Source organism: Urocampus carinirostris, chromosome 20 (assembly GCF_059441175.1).
Source record: "Urocampus carinirostris isolate Australia breed hairy pipefish chromosome 20, RoL_Ucar_1.0, whole genome shotgun sequence".
Classification (NCBI taxonomy): Eukaryota; Metazoa; Chordata; class Actinopteri; order Syngnathiformes; family Syngnathidae; genus Urocampus; species Urocampus carinirostris.
The window spans coordinates 6,337,550-6,352,729 of record NC_142368.1 but is presented as its reverse complement, the minus strand read 5'-3'; the positions used below and the strand labels follow the sequence as shown (position 1 = coordinate 6,352,729).

At 43.5% G+C, this 15,180-nt stretch overlaps 1 protein-coding gene across 1 annotated transcript in view; it reads right to left on the bottom strand.

Annotated features, from left to right (window-relative positions):
- plcb1l (phospholipase C beta 1-like) overlaps positions 1–15,180 on the bottom strand; it is a 184,979-nt gene that overhangs the window by 45,399 nt on the left and 124,400 nt on the right. Inside the window, exons 10-13 of the mRNA XM_088324426.1 lie at positions 11,966–12,112; positions 8,468–8,625; positions 8,315–8,397; positions 6,364–6,448 (exon numbers count right to left, since the gene is read on the bottom strand). Of these exons, the coding sequence (XP_088180552.1) occupies positions 6,364–6,448; positions 8,315–8,397; positions 8,468–8,625; positions 11,966–12,112 (473 nt within the window). The remainder of the gene's footprint in view (positions 1–6,363; positions 6,449–8,314; positions 8,398–8,467; positions 8,626–11,965; positions 12,113–15,180) is intronic.

Below are 15,180 nucleotides of genomic sequence, written 5' to 3'. Positions count from 1 at the left end.
AATGTGTTCGTGACTCTAGACATGGGGGATATGGCTCCAGTGTATATACACTATATTAATGAGCTGACGTTCAGACCTCGGGAAGATCACCCTTTTTCTAATTTATTACAACAACAATCATATGCTATCCTTTGCTGTCTGGTCATCCTGGAAGGGGGATACCACATGTGCGGTCCCTTCTCAAGGTTTCTTCATTTTCCTCATGTTGGGGTTTTTTGAGTTTTTCCTTGCCCTCATGTTGGTTCCAGATCAGGGGATGGTGTTATAATAGTCTGAAAAAAATAGTCTGTGTAATAACCTGTGAAGCCCTTTGAGACTCTTTGTGATTAAGGGCTATACAAATAAAAATGACTTCACTTGACTTGACTATTCATTTTGACACTGCATTGAAGCTCTGGCAAATCCAATCTCTCAAACCTTCCCCCTAACGTTTTCAACATGCCTGACTCAGTGATGCTTTTGTGCAGAGAATTTATGCTAGCACCAGCAATCATTTTTATTGTCACAGCAGAACCAATCGGGCCACATTAGCCTATCTGTCGGCACCCGGGACGTCCGGAGCCAATATCCCATTGGCTGAAGCTGGCGGATAGGGAAAGAAGGGCGCGTCATTGCTTTCACCTTGTCCTTGCGATTCCACGCCCACTGACGGGAATTGGATTCGGTGACATCACGTCCCGCGAGTTGGCTACCTCGCCGATACATTTATCCCGGCTGAGCCTCTGCCGAGGAGAGATAAAGCTAGTGGATCACACGGAAGCGCTACAACTGAAATCGGCGAGCGTTGACCCTGTGTCTATCTACACAATGGCGTCTTTGGAGAAAAGGGATGGGATATAGGTGACAAAAGGACAAAGAAAGCTTAAGAAGTCGCCATGGTAACTGGTGATCTTGATAAAGGACCAACGCGGTTAAAATATGCAGTAATAAAATGCTTAAACAATGTGTTATTACAACAATCAGTTGCTGTATCACGGTTTACTTATCACGGTTTTGCTACTTTGCAGAATCATTGTGCATTTTGTTCTGCATTCTGATTGGCTACACAGAGGAAGATGCTTTCGATCGACAACAAATCTGGACCTGTCAACCTGCTAAACTTGCTTTGGAACAACATCTGGGTCTCTGGCGCTCCAGTGGCTCCCTGGTGCTTTTTTAAAGATAGATAGATAGATAGATAGATAGATAGATGGATAGATTAGATAGATAGATAGATAGATTAGATGAATGCTTTATTCATCCCCTTAGGGAAATTCACAAATAAAATAAAAGATATAGAATACAAAAATTCCCAATATAAAGTGTTGATATAGAGTGTTCAAATAGTGCTATGGAAAATACACACTGTAATAAAAATAGGGTAATATGCAAATGTGGGGGTGTGGTTTAATGTGGGCTTTTACTCCCCCGGGTGGAGTTAAAGGGCCTCATGGCATGAGGAAGAAATGATCCCCTCAGATGCTTGATTGTGAAAAAATAGATGGTGTCTGTAGGACAGAACTGGAAGGTAAATGCAGTTTTCCTTATTGTTCACATGATGGCAGCAAAGTATTGTGTATAGTAAAGGGGATTGTTTCCTTAATCCATACAGTTGTGCAACTAAAGATCAAGATTATTTGGGAAATTGTAATTTGACAGTACAGAAGTTACATTACTTTTATTCATTAAACAAATACTTGAGCCTGCAAATTGGGATTGTCCTGTAGTAAGAAAAAAAATATAATAATAATATAAATAATAATATAATAAATAGATGACCAATCTCTACTTTGCGGGTTTTGACTATCGCGGGATGTTTTTTGAAGTCAACCCCTGTGAAAACAAAGAGATTCCTGTAATATAAGTGTAAATGTTATTCTTCTTCTTAGCAAGGAAGTGGGTTTTCAAAAATAAAGGCTAATAAAGGATAAGGAGTATCATTAAAAGTTTTACAAAAACGCTTCTGACCCGACCACGTTTTTGCTCTCCTGTCTCGCCTACTGACCCGTTTTCCGTTCCCGACCCTGCCATTGCTCGCCACGGAAGATCCACTTCACGTTCAGAGCGACCTGCTTCCCGCGTCCAGCAATCACCGGATCGTGGGCGCAACCCTTTCTCTTTCTTCCAATAAAACTTTTGGGAAACGCAAGGCAAGTGTGTCCTGTCTATCTGCTCTGGTCCTGACAGTTGGCTCATCTGTTTTTAAAGTGCCTCTGAATATAAGATTTGTTCTATGTACTGTCTCTGAAATACTGACATTATTTAATAATAACGTTTTAAACATTATAGGATCGATACATCTTTTTCAGTTTCTTCAAAAATGTCACGTAAGCTCATTTTTGAACTACTACTAACATGATATTCAGGGTTCGTATATATTTTGCATGGACGAATTCAAGGACTTTTCAAGGACCTTCAAAGACAAATGTATGATTAATCCAGTACCATTAAATGAAGAAATGTATTCTGCAGATCCACAAATAGAGCTTCCATTTACATACGTGGTTTTAATCTTGCCTGTGCACTTATCCAGACATATGATTTCTACAGGGAGTGCAGAATTATTAGGCAAGTTGTATTTTTGAGGATTAATTTTATTATTGAACAACAACCATGTTCTTAATGAACCCAAAAGTCTCATTAATATCAAAGCTGAATATTTTGGAAGTTGGAGTGGGGCTTTTTTAGTTTTAGCTATTAGGAGGATATCTGTGTGTGCAGGTGACTATTACTGTGCATAATTATTAGGCAACTTAACAAAAAACAAATGTATACCCATTTCAATTATTTATTTTCATCAGGGAAACCAATATAACAGCTCAACATTCACAAATATACATTTCTGACATTCAAAAACAAAACAAAAACAAATCAGTGACCAATATAGCCACCTTTCTTTGCAAGGACACTCAAAAGCCTGCCATCCATGGATTCTGTCAGTGCTTTGATCTGTTCACGATCAACATTGCGTGCAGCAGCAACCACAGCCTCCCAGACACTGTTCAGAGAGGTGTACTGTTTTCCCTCCTTGTAAATCTCACATTTGATGAGGGACCACAGGTTCTCTATGGGGTTCAGATCAGGTGAACAAGGAGGCCATGTCTTTAGTTTTTCTTTTTTTAGACCCTTTCTTGCCAGCCACGCTGTGGAGTACTTGGATGCGTGTGATGGAGCGTTGTCCTGCGGAAAATCATCTACACGCTTCTTGCGACCCTGTTGACTATTTTGAATGTAACGCTTGATTGTTCGATGATCACGCTTCAGAAGCTTGGCAATTTTAAGAGTGCTGCATCCCTCTGCAAGATATCTCACTATTTTTGACTTTTCAGAGCCTGTCAAGTCCCTCTTCTGACCCATTTTGCCAAAGGAAAGGAAGTTGCCTAATAATTATGCACACCTGATATAGGGTGTTGATGTCATTAGACCACACCCCTTCTCATTACAGAGATGCACATCACCTGATATGCTTAATTGGTAGTAGGCTTTCGAGCCTATACAGCTTGGAGTAAGACAACATGCATAAAGAGGATGATGTGGTCAAAATACTCATTTGCCTAATAATTCTGCACTCCCTGTATGATTTCTAGATCACGAGTAAATCCCGAATATATTCATGGTTCCGAACAAGATGTGTGAAAATATTTTTTCTCCCAATAGAAATATGCAACTTACATTTTCAGTTGCAGTAAGTTCTTCCCATTACAATTTACCACAGGGAAACATGGCCACTAAGAAATGCCCATAATTGATATTGTCATGATTACCGATGTGAATCACCTGTGCCCACTCATTTGGAGCCAACCGCTGCGGGTTCTGATTGGCCCCCTGTCCCTACTTAAACCAAGTCCTGTCAATCCCCTGTTGTCAGTCCGTTTGCAAACCTCTGTGTATACAAGGCAAGCCTTTTTTGACCCTGACTCCCACCTGTCCCGTTTTTGCTCCCGTTTGTCTCCGGCTACAACCTGTTTTGATCCCGACCACGTCTGCTCTCCCGTCCCGGCTTACGACCCATTTTTGTTCCCAACTACGTCTACTCTCCCATCCTGGCTTACGACTCGTTTCCGACCCGACCACGCCTTGCTCTCCCAGTCCCGGCTACCGACCAATTTTTCTGTCCCTGACATCGCCATCGCTCGCTACGGAAGATCCACTTCCGCGTTTGGGTCACAATCCGAGCACGAGAGCGAATTCAACTTGTGGTAAACCTTACGCAATTGGGTCCTGTTTCCGTTCTGGTCCTGACAGATATGTAATCCTTGCACTAATAAACATTTCATAGTGCCCTGTTTAGGTTTAGCATCCACCTGTCCTCTTGGCCGTGACCTGTAAGGGACGATGACGCTTTATAGGACAACGTCATACAACCTGATGCCAGCTGCCGTTAACCACAGGAAAAGAAGAGATTAGTGAAGCCACTAGAAAGCAGTGTCGGCGTCTTTTTCATGCAGACTTGTTATGAAATAAACACTTCATCCAAAATTCAAGCACTTTCCAATCCTTGAAAACACAACATTAAAATTAAAGCATTTCCAGGTTTTCCAAGGACCCGTATGAACCCTGGATGTTTCTTAAAGGTTCACCTAAGCAAAATAATAGGAACTTTTCCTACTTGTGTAAATTCCGAACTTTTAACTACCCATGCTAACTTTGCCCATCTTGGAAGTCTCATTCCATTGTTGTAGGTATTTACATTGCTATTATCACCTTAAATCCACAGAACGTCGCACTCGGATTCGAACGGGAAGGCAAAGGGATAAAGCAAGCTTGGGGCCCGGTAGCCATGGCAACAGGAGCCAGCCCGATAAAGCTCCCGCCAAGGAAAAGTGGCGCCGAGATTACGTCCACCGCAGTTTGTCGTCTGACTGTTTAATCGACTGCCGGGGGCTCCGAGACCCTCCTTTTGATACCGGCGGGGGAAGCGGCGGGACCGACTGATTCCGAAGCGTGTAAATGCGCAGAAATATATCACATCTGCGGGAGGCCATTTTGAAGTGTGACAATTGGGGGGGTGAGACAGGCGGTAGCGCGCCTAGCCAAATGCGACACAAACTGTCGATACTAGCTTCCGATGTGAGACCTCAAACAGACTGCTGGGCTTTGAGATATTCAAAAAGACCATTCTTTTTTTTTTCATTTAGACACAGAACACAGTGTTCCTCCTGATAATTATATAGATATGTTGCAAAATATTCCATGCGCCAAGGGACTTGAGAAATTTAGTCTCAAAGTTGACTGATCGTTGACAGAACACATCACTTTCAACATGGCGGATCCCGTTAACGCAACATACGGGGCAGCTCCGAAACAGACGAGAGTTGGAGTGAACAGTGATTGGAGAAATTGGAACTTGGCTTACTTTGTGACTGATTTGTCAGAGTTGCGTGCTTCGACCGTACGTTTACTTCCGTTACAGTGTGCGTTCCTTTTTTGCCTTTGCCTCCTTTTCGGTAGGCGATCGTGACTTTTTCTTTGTCTTTTTTGACGCGTATGTCGCAGTTGGTGTAATATTTTCAGACGAAATCCTCGTGTCAAGGCAGCTGGAAGCTTCTGTTTTGTTTGCTCCTGGTTATCTCCTTTTAGCGGGCATGAGTAAGGTGGGCTTAGGGTACTTCCCCAAAAACTGTGTATTTCTAAACCAGATGGTATCACGTTTCTGTTTCAAATATTGGTACTGCCCAAAGGGGCAGTTCTTTCTTTCTCTTTCTTTGTTCTGCCTAAATAAATGCAGTAGTGTGGGGGAAGGGCCCCATAGAGTTAGGAGTGCGATCAAGGAGATGGACGTAAGTTCCTCCTCTCCTGGCCCCTCCCCCTCTCCAACTGGCAGTTGTCAAAAAAGGTCGAATGCCGGGTGTATCTTTTCTAGCGTCAGCAACTTGTAAATACTGTAGTTCTCTCACAACATGTAAGAGGTCCATTTAGACCCCACATATGCCATGACCATAGGTTTATTCCCGGCAGGTTTGTGTTTGGTGGTGTAGCCACCTTACGTTAATTGCTCCTGTTTAGCTCTCGGTGTTTTATTTTTGCATGTTAGCCCCTTTTTTGGCTGCACGTCTTTTGTTGCACCATTACTACATCCACCAGCGACACAACGCCTTGTTTTTTTCCACAAAAACGACTCAAAACCTCTGAGAAATTAACACATGAACTTATACGGCGACTGGCTTGTTAGGGTGCCGGTGTTCCTCACGTGATGTCACAGCCCAGAGTGTCAAAAACAAGTCAGGTTGTTTTCAAAATGCATTATCCCAGAAAATAATTTGAATATACGGATGAAATATATACAGATTTGATGCAAAAAGCATGCACTATTTTCTCACATTTTGCTTGTTTTATAATTTGGGAATCCCTTCAGAGAGTGTATTAAGTGTGTGGGGAACTTACAGGATATTTTTCTAGAGGTTCCGTCAGTAAAGCGTCGCCAAATATCGAGCGGCAATATTCGGCCATCTTGGCTTGCTGCTTGGGTCTGAAAGAAAAAAAACATGCGATTACGGTTCCATTTTTTTATGTTTTACATAGAAAATAAAGAAATTTAAAGGGAAACTACGGTTGCCATGGCGCCCAATTGGCCCCGCCCCTGTGGCGCCAGCTGCAGCTTGTTGACAGATTGGCTCCCTGTCAGTATTTAAACTCCGTCCTGTCATTCCTCTTCGGTCCGTCTGCGCAATCTCTGTTTTTACACGGCTTTTTATGCCTGACCCGTTTTTTTGCTCCTGTTTGTCTCCCGCTACGATCTTATTTGATCTCGACCCCGTCTGTTCTCCCATCCCGAATAACCATCCGTTTTTTATCTCGACCACGTCAACTCTCTTCTCCTGGCTTTCGACTTTTTTCCGTTCCCGACACCGCCATTGCTCGCCACGGAAGTCCCACTTCCGCGTTCAAAGTGACCTGCTTCCTGTTTAATTTCGGTTTCCAGTTTTGTTTCAGTCTATTTTTGTTTATTATTTTCTCCAGTTTTCGTTCCCGTCTAGTTTGTCCTGTTTATTTTCGATATCCTGATTCATTATCTATCCTGTCTGTCCTGTCCTGTTTGGTATCGACCCCATCTGTCTGATATCACCTCGGGCAATTGGTATCGATCTCGTCGGTCTCCAGCTTCTTGTCTTTCCACGGCAGACCGCTGCCTAATGTGCATGACTCCCTATTTGCCGTAAAATGAAAGGCTTGTGTGAGAACGTCACGCGTTTGGGTCCTGATCCTGTTCTGGTTCCTGACACATACTTTCCGTACAAAATATAGCACTGAAGCATCTTATGAACAAATTTAACTTACGAACGATCGTTCGTAACTTATCTGCTTCGTAAGTAGGGCAGCGTCTGTATCTCCATTCTGAAATTTGATTTTCAATATTTGGCAGATCTGCTATAAAATTGCAAATGGGTTTTAAACAACATACAACAACATTGGGGTACAATATTTCTATAAATTTATTGATAGTATTGAAGGATTTTATACATTTGACTTTAAAGGATTTTATACGATTGAATACAAGTCACATTTATTGAGTGCAATGAAGATTTTTACAGAGTAGGCTATAGTTCAATGACAGGTCGCGCCGTCCTTAATGCAGAATATTTTGTCTCGTTCTGTTGATAACAGGCCTCTGACGGAGGACAGCAGGCGATGTTTTGAGAACAAGGCCCTGATGACATGCTCGGTGTTGTTTTTGTGAATTCCAGACATCGCGGCGCTTTTCTCCGAGGTGGTGGAACCTGTGGGGCTTCATTGGCACGCCCATGGGAGGAGTCGGCACACCATCTCGCGGAAAGGCGTGAGAAAAAAAGCTGGAGGACTTCAGAGAAGGCTCGACAGAGACTCCAACGACACTAATTCGACTAATTCGGCCATTTTCGATGGAAATGAAATAAAATGCTCTGCATTTATATAGTGCTTTTCAAGTCAAGACTTCCCAAAGCGCTCTACAGTGTGCTTCACATTTCCCAATAGCTGCCATGCAGCCATGTAAGGCGCTAACCTGCTTTTTGGGGGCATTAGGGGTTCAGTGTCTTACCCAAGGACACTTCGACATGTAACACGGATGAGCCGGGATTCGAACTGTGATCTCTTGATCCCAGGACGAGCGCTCTACCTCCTGAGCCACTGCCGCCGAGTACACTTAGTTAAATTAATAATGAAATGAAATCTGCCCCTGTGTGAAAATGTCGGCTATTCTTGTTCATCTTTTCAGGTTGTGTTTGGTTAATGGAGTCAGATAACTAATTCGAACAATATGGTAAACGATATATTTTAATATTTAAAACCTAACTCTATCTAAAATGATTGGGTTAAAAACGTCATATTTTGATTCATCCATCCTAGTTCCACTTACGAGTCCACGTGATTCTCAAAAGACAAAATAACCGGGAAGGGAGAGGTCTTGAAGGCGCACTCGGCGATGGCCTCGATCACTTCCTGCAGTGAACGATAAACAAATGTATTAGCCTCCTGGCCCTTTTGCTTATTTTTGTGTCATTGTTATTACCTTAAAAGGGACCTCGGTGGTCATGGTGAAGCCGTGAGTGATCACGGGTTCTTCTTCGGTGGTGCGGCCCTTCCAGCAGTCCAGTTCGATGCAACGGCAGCCGGACAAAAGGACCTGCTTGTACATCTCCACTGACGAGTTCCCAGCTAGCTGTCCCGCTAGGTGATCACAAGACAAAACGACTGCTTTAGAGCTTTTAGCGTTAGCATTTTAGCTACTTTCATTTGAAAATGGAGTCAGCTTCTTGACTAAAGTACCGTAAATTCCGGACTATAAACCGCTACTTTTTCCCCTAACTTTCAACCCTGCGGCTTATTCAGTGATGCGGCCAATTCATGTCATTTTTCTAACGACCGCTAGCGGCGCTCGAGTGCTACCATTAACTGCCCTGTCAAAGCTATATTATTATTATTAAAGCTTTGAAAACTCGCTCGGTGTACCGTCTTTCTTTGTAAATATGTGTAACCCATGTATAACATGTATTTAAAACTGTATATTTTTGTAATGTATTTATTTGTATTTATTTTAGACACTTATTCTGATATGTTTTGCACGGATGAATGAAAAGTGAGGGGCGGAACAAACGCAGGGTGCCTAGTTTAAGTGGGGACCGCCAAAGGTGAGGGACAGACAAGGTAAAAAGTTGGTTAAAGAAAAAGGAGTTGCGTGAGTAAATATGTTCATCTGATATTTTTTTCCCACCCTTACCTTTGGAAATATACACTTTTTTCCTTGGATTACTTTCAACGGGACCTGGACTCTGCAGGTCTGCATCAAACCTTAAGTACCGGTATCATTTTTGTTTGTTTCGCCAGCTGTGATTTTTGGACTGTGGACCTTAATGAAGGACATTAGGTTTCAATCGCGGGACTTGAAGTCAGGTTTGGGTTAATTACGTGTTTGTGTTACATGTTTAAATGTGGGCGCATGCGGCTTGTATATAGGTGCGGCTTGTGTATGTGCAAAATCGGTTTTCCTCTTAAAATGTGGTGGGTGCGGCTTATAATCAGGTGCGCTCTATAGTCCGGAATTTACGGTATGTCATTTTAAAGCTTTTTGACAGGATGCTATCATGCTACATCTTGCCATATATTTGACATACCAGACGTTAGCATGTCAGCATTTTATTCATTCTCTTACGAAATAGAACCTGAATCCATGCCCAGTTCTTAAACGCATACCAATTCGATGTAGCCTTTTATGAGAAAAGGGGGCTAGCTTGCTAATGCTAACATGTCTAACTAACAAGTTTGATTTAAAATATTCCTTTCTGTCTTTCTCGAAATCTGTTGTTCGCATCCGTTTTTTCAACGTTAGGTTTTATCTCAAGTTAACGTGAGGTACTGCAAAATTAGGTTAAGTTGATGCTTTGAAGCAGCTTCAAGCTAAAGAGACAGTTTGTATCATTTGTATCAACCGAGAACAAGTACTAAAAAGCAAAATAAAGTATCCAGACTACAGAGACTGAAAGTACTCAAAACGCATCATTTTTCTTCCAATTTTTTCGAACAGCCATTTGCAAGGTATTTGTCCAGCCGTAGCAGCAAGATGGCAAATAATTATCAGCCTTAAATCATGTTAATGCAAAAAAATGCAAAAACATATTAATATATTTTTTAAATGCATGTTTGTATAAGAGTTCACGTATTATTGGCTATTATTTAAATGAATATTGTTTTTTTTACTACTAAGAAATAATATATAAATAATACACACTGCCCATTTAACTAAAGTTAAAGCTTTTTTTTTGCCGAATGTCCAAAATTAAAGTTGACTAAAGGGCCTGGGCGGCACGGCGGCTTAGTGCGCAGCCCCACGGTGCAGAGGTTCAGGTTTCACGTCCAGCTACCGCAGCCTCCCCGTGTGGAGTTTGCATGTTCTCCCCGTGCCTGCGTGGGTTTCCTCCCACATTCCAAAAACATGCATGCCAGGTTGATTGGCCAGTTCAAAATGTCCCTAGGTGTAAATGGTTGTCTGTTTCCGTGTGCCCTCCGACTGGTTGGCAATCAGTTCGGGGTGTCCCCTGCCCACTGCTCGAAGATGACTAGGATAGGCTCCAGCACCCCCGTGACCCTACTGGAGATAAGCGGTGCAGATAATGGATGGATGTGTCAGGACCAGAACAGAGACAGTACCCACTTGTGTTGCGATTCTCACAAGTTTAATTGGAAGAAAGAGAAAGGTGTGCGCCCACGATCCGGTGATTGCTGGACGCGGGAAGCAGGTCGCTCGAAAACTCGGATTGTGCTCCGAACACGGAAGTGGATCTTACGTGGTGAGCGATGGCGGTGTCGGGGACAGAAAAAACGGGTCAGTGTCACAAGCCAGGAACGGAGACAGGACCCAATACCGTTCGTTTTACTCAGTTTTATTGAGAAAGAGAGCAGTGCTTGCTTCCACGATCCGATGATCCTCGGACACGGGTAGCTGATGGCAGGAACGCGAAATTGGCAATTCCGTGTCGAGCGAGGATAGTCGTGGGCGGCGGGAAAGCTGGTCGATAGCCGGGACGGGGGAGCAAGGGCAGTAAAGAGTCCAGAAAAAAGGTCGGCAACAAGTATCAGGCAGGAAACAGGGCAAAACAGGTCGATGGCTAGGACGGAAGAGCAGGGCAAAAACAGGTCCAGAAACAGGTCGGAAATAGGTATCAGGCAGGTGAAAACAGGGCAGGAGATTGTCGGAAGGTACAGAGCTTGCCTAGCAAAAGCGTAGGTTCGCAGGGCGGTCTGACAGCTTCCTCTAGGAAGATGGGGGTTCAAAAGGAGTCAGGGAACCAATCAGCGCTCAGGGCTGTTAGCGCCAACGGGGCAGCCACAGGTGCCCTGAATCAGTAATCATGACAGTGAGTAGCCGGGACAGGAGAGCAAAAACTTGGTCGGGGTTGTAAGCGAGTCGTAAGCCAGAATAGGTGAGAAGATGTGGTCGGGGACAAAAACGGGTCGAAGCCGGGGGACAGACGGGAGCAGAAAATGGGACAGGTGGGAGTCAGGGTCGAAAAAGGCTTGCCTAGTGTTCACTGAGGTTCGCAGACGGACTGACAAAAGGGGAGGGACAGACATGACTGGGTACAAGTACTGATCGGGAGCCAATCAGATCCTGCGGCAGTTGGCGCCAAAGGAGCGGGCACAGCTGAGTCACAACAGTAATCATGACAGGATGATACAAAAAGCTGTACTCTTGGTAAATATACTACTATATAATATAACTCATTTTACTCAAAAATTTCAATAGAAAATGAATAAAACAAAACACGGAGCACAAAAAGCCAGACATTTCCACTGCCATTCACAAAATTCCCCATCAAAGAAGCTACGGTCTGATCCACTTCAGAGAAAAAAGTCTAGTCTACAATGAAATTGAATCGCTGAAAGGAGAAGTGTTAACATTCATTGAAGAGAGGAGGAAAAAAAACAGAACATCATTTTGTTGCCGCTACAAGGCTGAGCAGAAAACTTCATGAATAACAATGAGCGCCGGTTCACGATTGTGCGTCGGTACCTGTGAGGTAAGTGTTGTGCGAGGAGTTGATGAAATAGTGCGAAAGGGGGAAGGTCATGTCTTCGCTCTGGTCCAGTTTCTCCGGGGGGATGATGCTGTTTTCTTCGCCATTAAGGTACCTGGCGAAACCCTCCAGAGAGATCTGACCTGATTGGGTGAGAGCAAAACGGCGGTTACTTCAGTCACAAAACAATCATCCAGATTTCTCGAGTGTCTCATATTAGGATGCGTGGAAAAGTCAACAAATGGGCACTTGAAGACCACTCTATATGTTTCTCAAAGGCAGAACAGTTACCAGAACAGGACCATTGCATAGGACTGAAAAGAAACTGAAGTTGGCTTTCCGTCTATTTAAGCTCATTGCTCTCACTCTTCCTTTGTCAGCCCGTCAACATACTTCTGCCTCGTAAGACGTGGGTTTCGACTTGGTCCTGTTCCTGTTGGTATTTCCTGTCCGGTATTGTTCCCGTTTATTTTGTCCTGTTTAATTTCGGTTTCCAGTTTTGTTTCCATCTATTTTTGTCCTGTTTATTATTTTGTCCAGTTTTCGTTCCCGTCTAGTTTGTCCTGTTTAATTTCGATCTCCTGTTTATGTCATGGCTGGCCCCGCCCCCTGGGCACCGGCTGGAGCAGATCGTCTAATTTGCGTGTGGGCTTCTTAACGGTGGGTTGTGGGTATTGCAGGTTGCTGGTTCATTGCATTTTCTGTTCTGTTTTGCTCTGTCCTGTTTTGTATGATTTGGAGGAAACCTGTGTTTGCACGTTTTGAGTAAAAGCCTGTTTTGTGAGTATCCCTAGTCTTAGTTCCTGTTTGCCTGTACGCCTGTTTTTGTTTTGTTTTGTCCCTGAGTGTTGGACGACTTTTATTTCCTTAATAAAAGTATCTGATCGTTAACGCGAATGAGTTCTCCCCTCCTGCCTCCTGCCTCCGATCTGGTCCGGTCTCCTGACAGTTTAAATATTTATCCTGTCTGTCCCATACTGTCCGGTATCGACCCTATCGGTCTGATATCTGCTCGGGCAATTGGGATCGATCTCGTCGGTCTCTGGCTTCCTGTCTTTCCACGCCAGACCGCTGCCTAACGTGCATGACTTCCCATTTCCTGTAAAATAAAAGGCTTGTGTGAAAAACATCACGCATTTAGGTCCTGATCCTGTTCCGGTTCTCGATATTCTATGGTTTCTGACTACTTTCCATCTAGGGTTAGAGTTTTGAAGTGGTTCCAGGGCAGTGGTACCGATTTTGCTACCCAGGGGCCCTCAGAATGATAGTTTGAGGCTCTGACCTTAATAATGATAGTTTAAAGGGACAGTGTGTATTATTAGTCGCCTCCTAGTGGTAAAAAAACATTCATTTAATTAGGACATACCCATTAGTTGGGTAAATTCGACCCATTTTTCTGGGTTGTTAGACAAAACGACACAATCGTTTGGGTTGTTTGAAATGTCTATTTTTGTCCTGTTTATTATTTTCTACAGTTTTCGTATAATAAAAGGCTTGTGTGAGAACGTTACGCGTTTGGGTCCTAAACCAATTCTGGGTCTTGACATGAAGAGGAAATTGGCAGCAAAACTTGGTGCAAGGGTTTATCAAATGAAAAGAAAAAGCCTCAAAGATCATTGTGTTGAACTGATAAGAAATTCAGCTTGAAGCAAAAATGAAAAAAATATATTTAAGAACCCCCGCGATATGCAAAAAAATCTGTTAGGCGGACCCTCCCTACATTTCTTAACTGCCACGTCTTGCAGCAATTGATGCTCGGGGATAATGGATCCTACCGGTGCTGTTCATTTTAGGCGGAAAGAATAAGCAGCCGTGCATCAACCAAATTTGCTCTTTTGGGCCTCTGCTGTCAGCAATAGTTGACAGTGTATTGTGCTCACCTAGCGGGACAAGAAAAATGTGTTCTGCCAGTCCCTGCTTGGGATAATGGATCGTGGCCAAAACAGTGCAGTTCATTTTAGGCGGGCCCTAGTGGCATTTTTCGGTGGCTCGAAACGGGAAAAAAACTAATTCTCCTGGCCCCTGCTCTCAGCAATAGTAGGGATAATGGATCATGGCCACAACCATGCGGTCGATCCATTGTCCTTCTGTCGGTCTCCGCTTGCAGCAATATAATTGGAGTGCAGTTCACTTTTTGGTGGACAGAATGGCAAAAAGATCCACCAGGCCCAACAAAAATGCGCTCTGTTGGCCACAGTTTGCAGTGATATGTGATAAGGGGTAATGGATTGCAGAAGCATATGTGTATTTCACTATTTTTCATAAGAAGAAGAAGAAATATGTAATAAATTCCTTTATCGAGTTGAATTAATTCGTGCTCCTCCAGTTTGGCCTCTCATGTTGTGACCACTGAGCATGAAATATGAAGTTATGCAAATACAAATTCTTTGTCAAGGTCGCTTTCTGAAGAACAAGCCTCAACAAATTAGCATACACGCTAGCTCGTGTAGTCTGACCATATTGAGAAAGACCCCCTCGCAGTGTGCCGGGCAGGAATACAGACTCAGACATTATGCTAAATATGCAAAGCGATGCGCGTGCTCACCAAGCGAAGCGAGTCCTCCCGGCCACTTTATGCTAATTAATGCGGCACCGCCCTCCGCTGAGTCACTTCTTTAATTAATGCCGGTTTGTCAAATCCGAGCTTACGGTGTCCCGGTTTTGCTGGCAAGGGGGTCCCTTCATCATCAGGGGGTCTAACCCCTCCAACTCTAATACCGCCACCTTCTCACTCCCCAAACAAGCAGGAACAGGGTTAACGGGGTCGACACCCAGAGGTTTCTTCTCTGAGGAGCTGTTTGAAGTTGTTCAGAGTCATAATTACAGTGACATTCCATGAGGAATGGGCAGTGCGCTAGATTCTAATTTTGTAGGAAGCATTTTTAGCTACCAAAAAATGGTAATAGATTAAGATAATATAGGAACTTCTGTAAATACCGAACTACATTTTTTATACATTTCAAACACTGCATCAATTTAGCGCTCAGAAGCCTGTACAAATGCAGAGCCATTCGACTAATCTTAAACTCACCCATCCCTTGCACACATGACAAGGTGATAGAGACCAAGTATTACTTCTACATAAAAAATACATGCTGACACTAGCTATTAACTATGGAGGGGTACACAATATTTAGTCACCACACTGATTGGCAGCTCATCTCTTTTTAAACCCCCTTCTTCCTGTCACCCATGGTCAGTCCGTCTACGA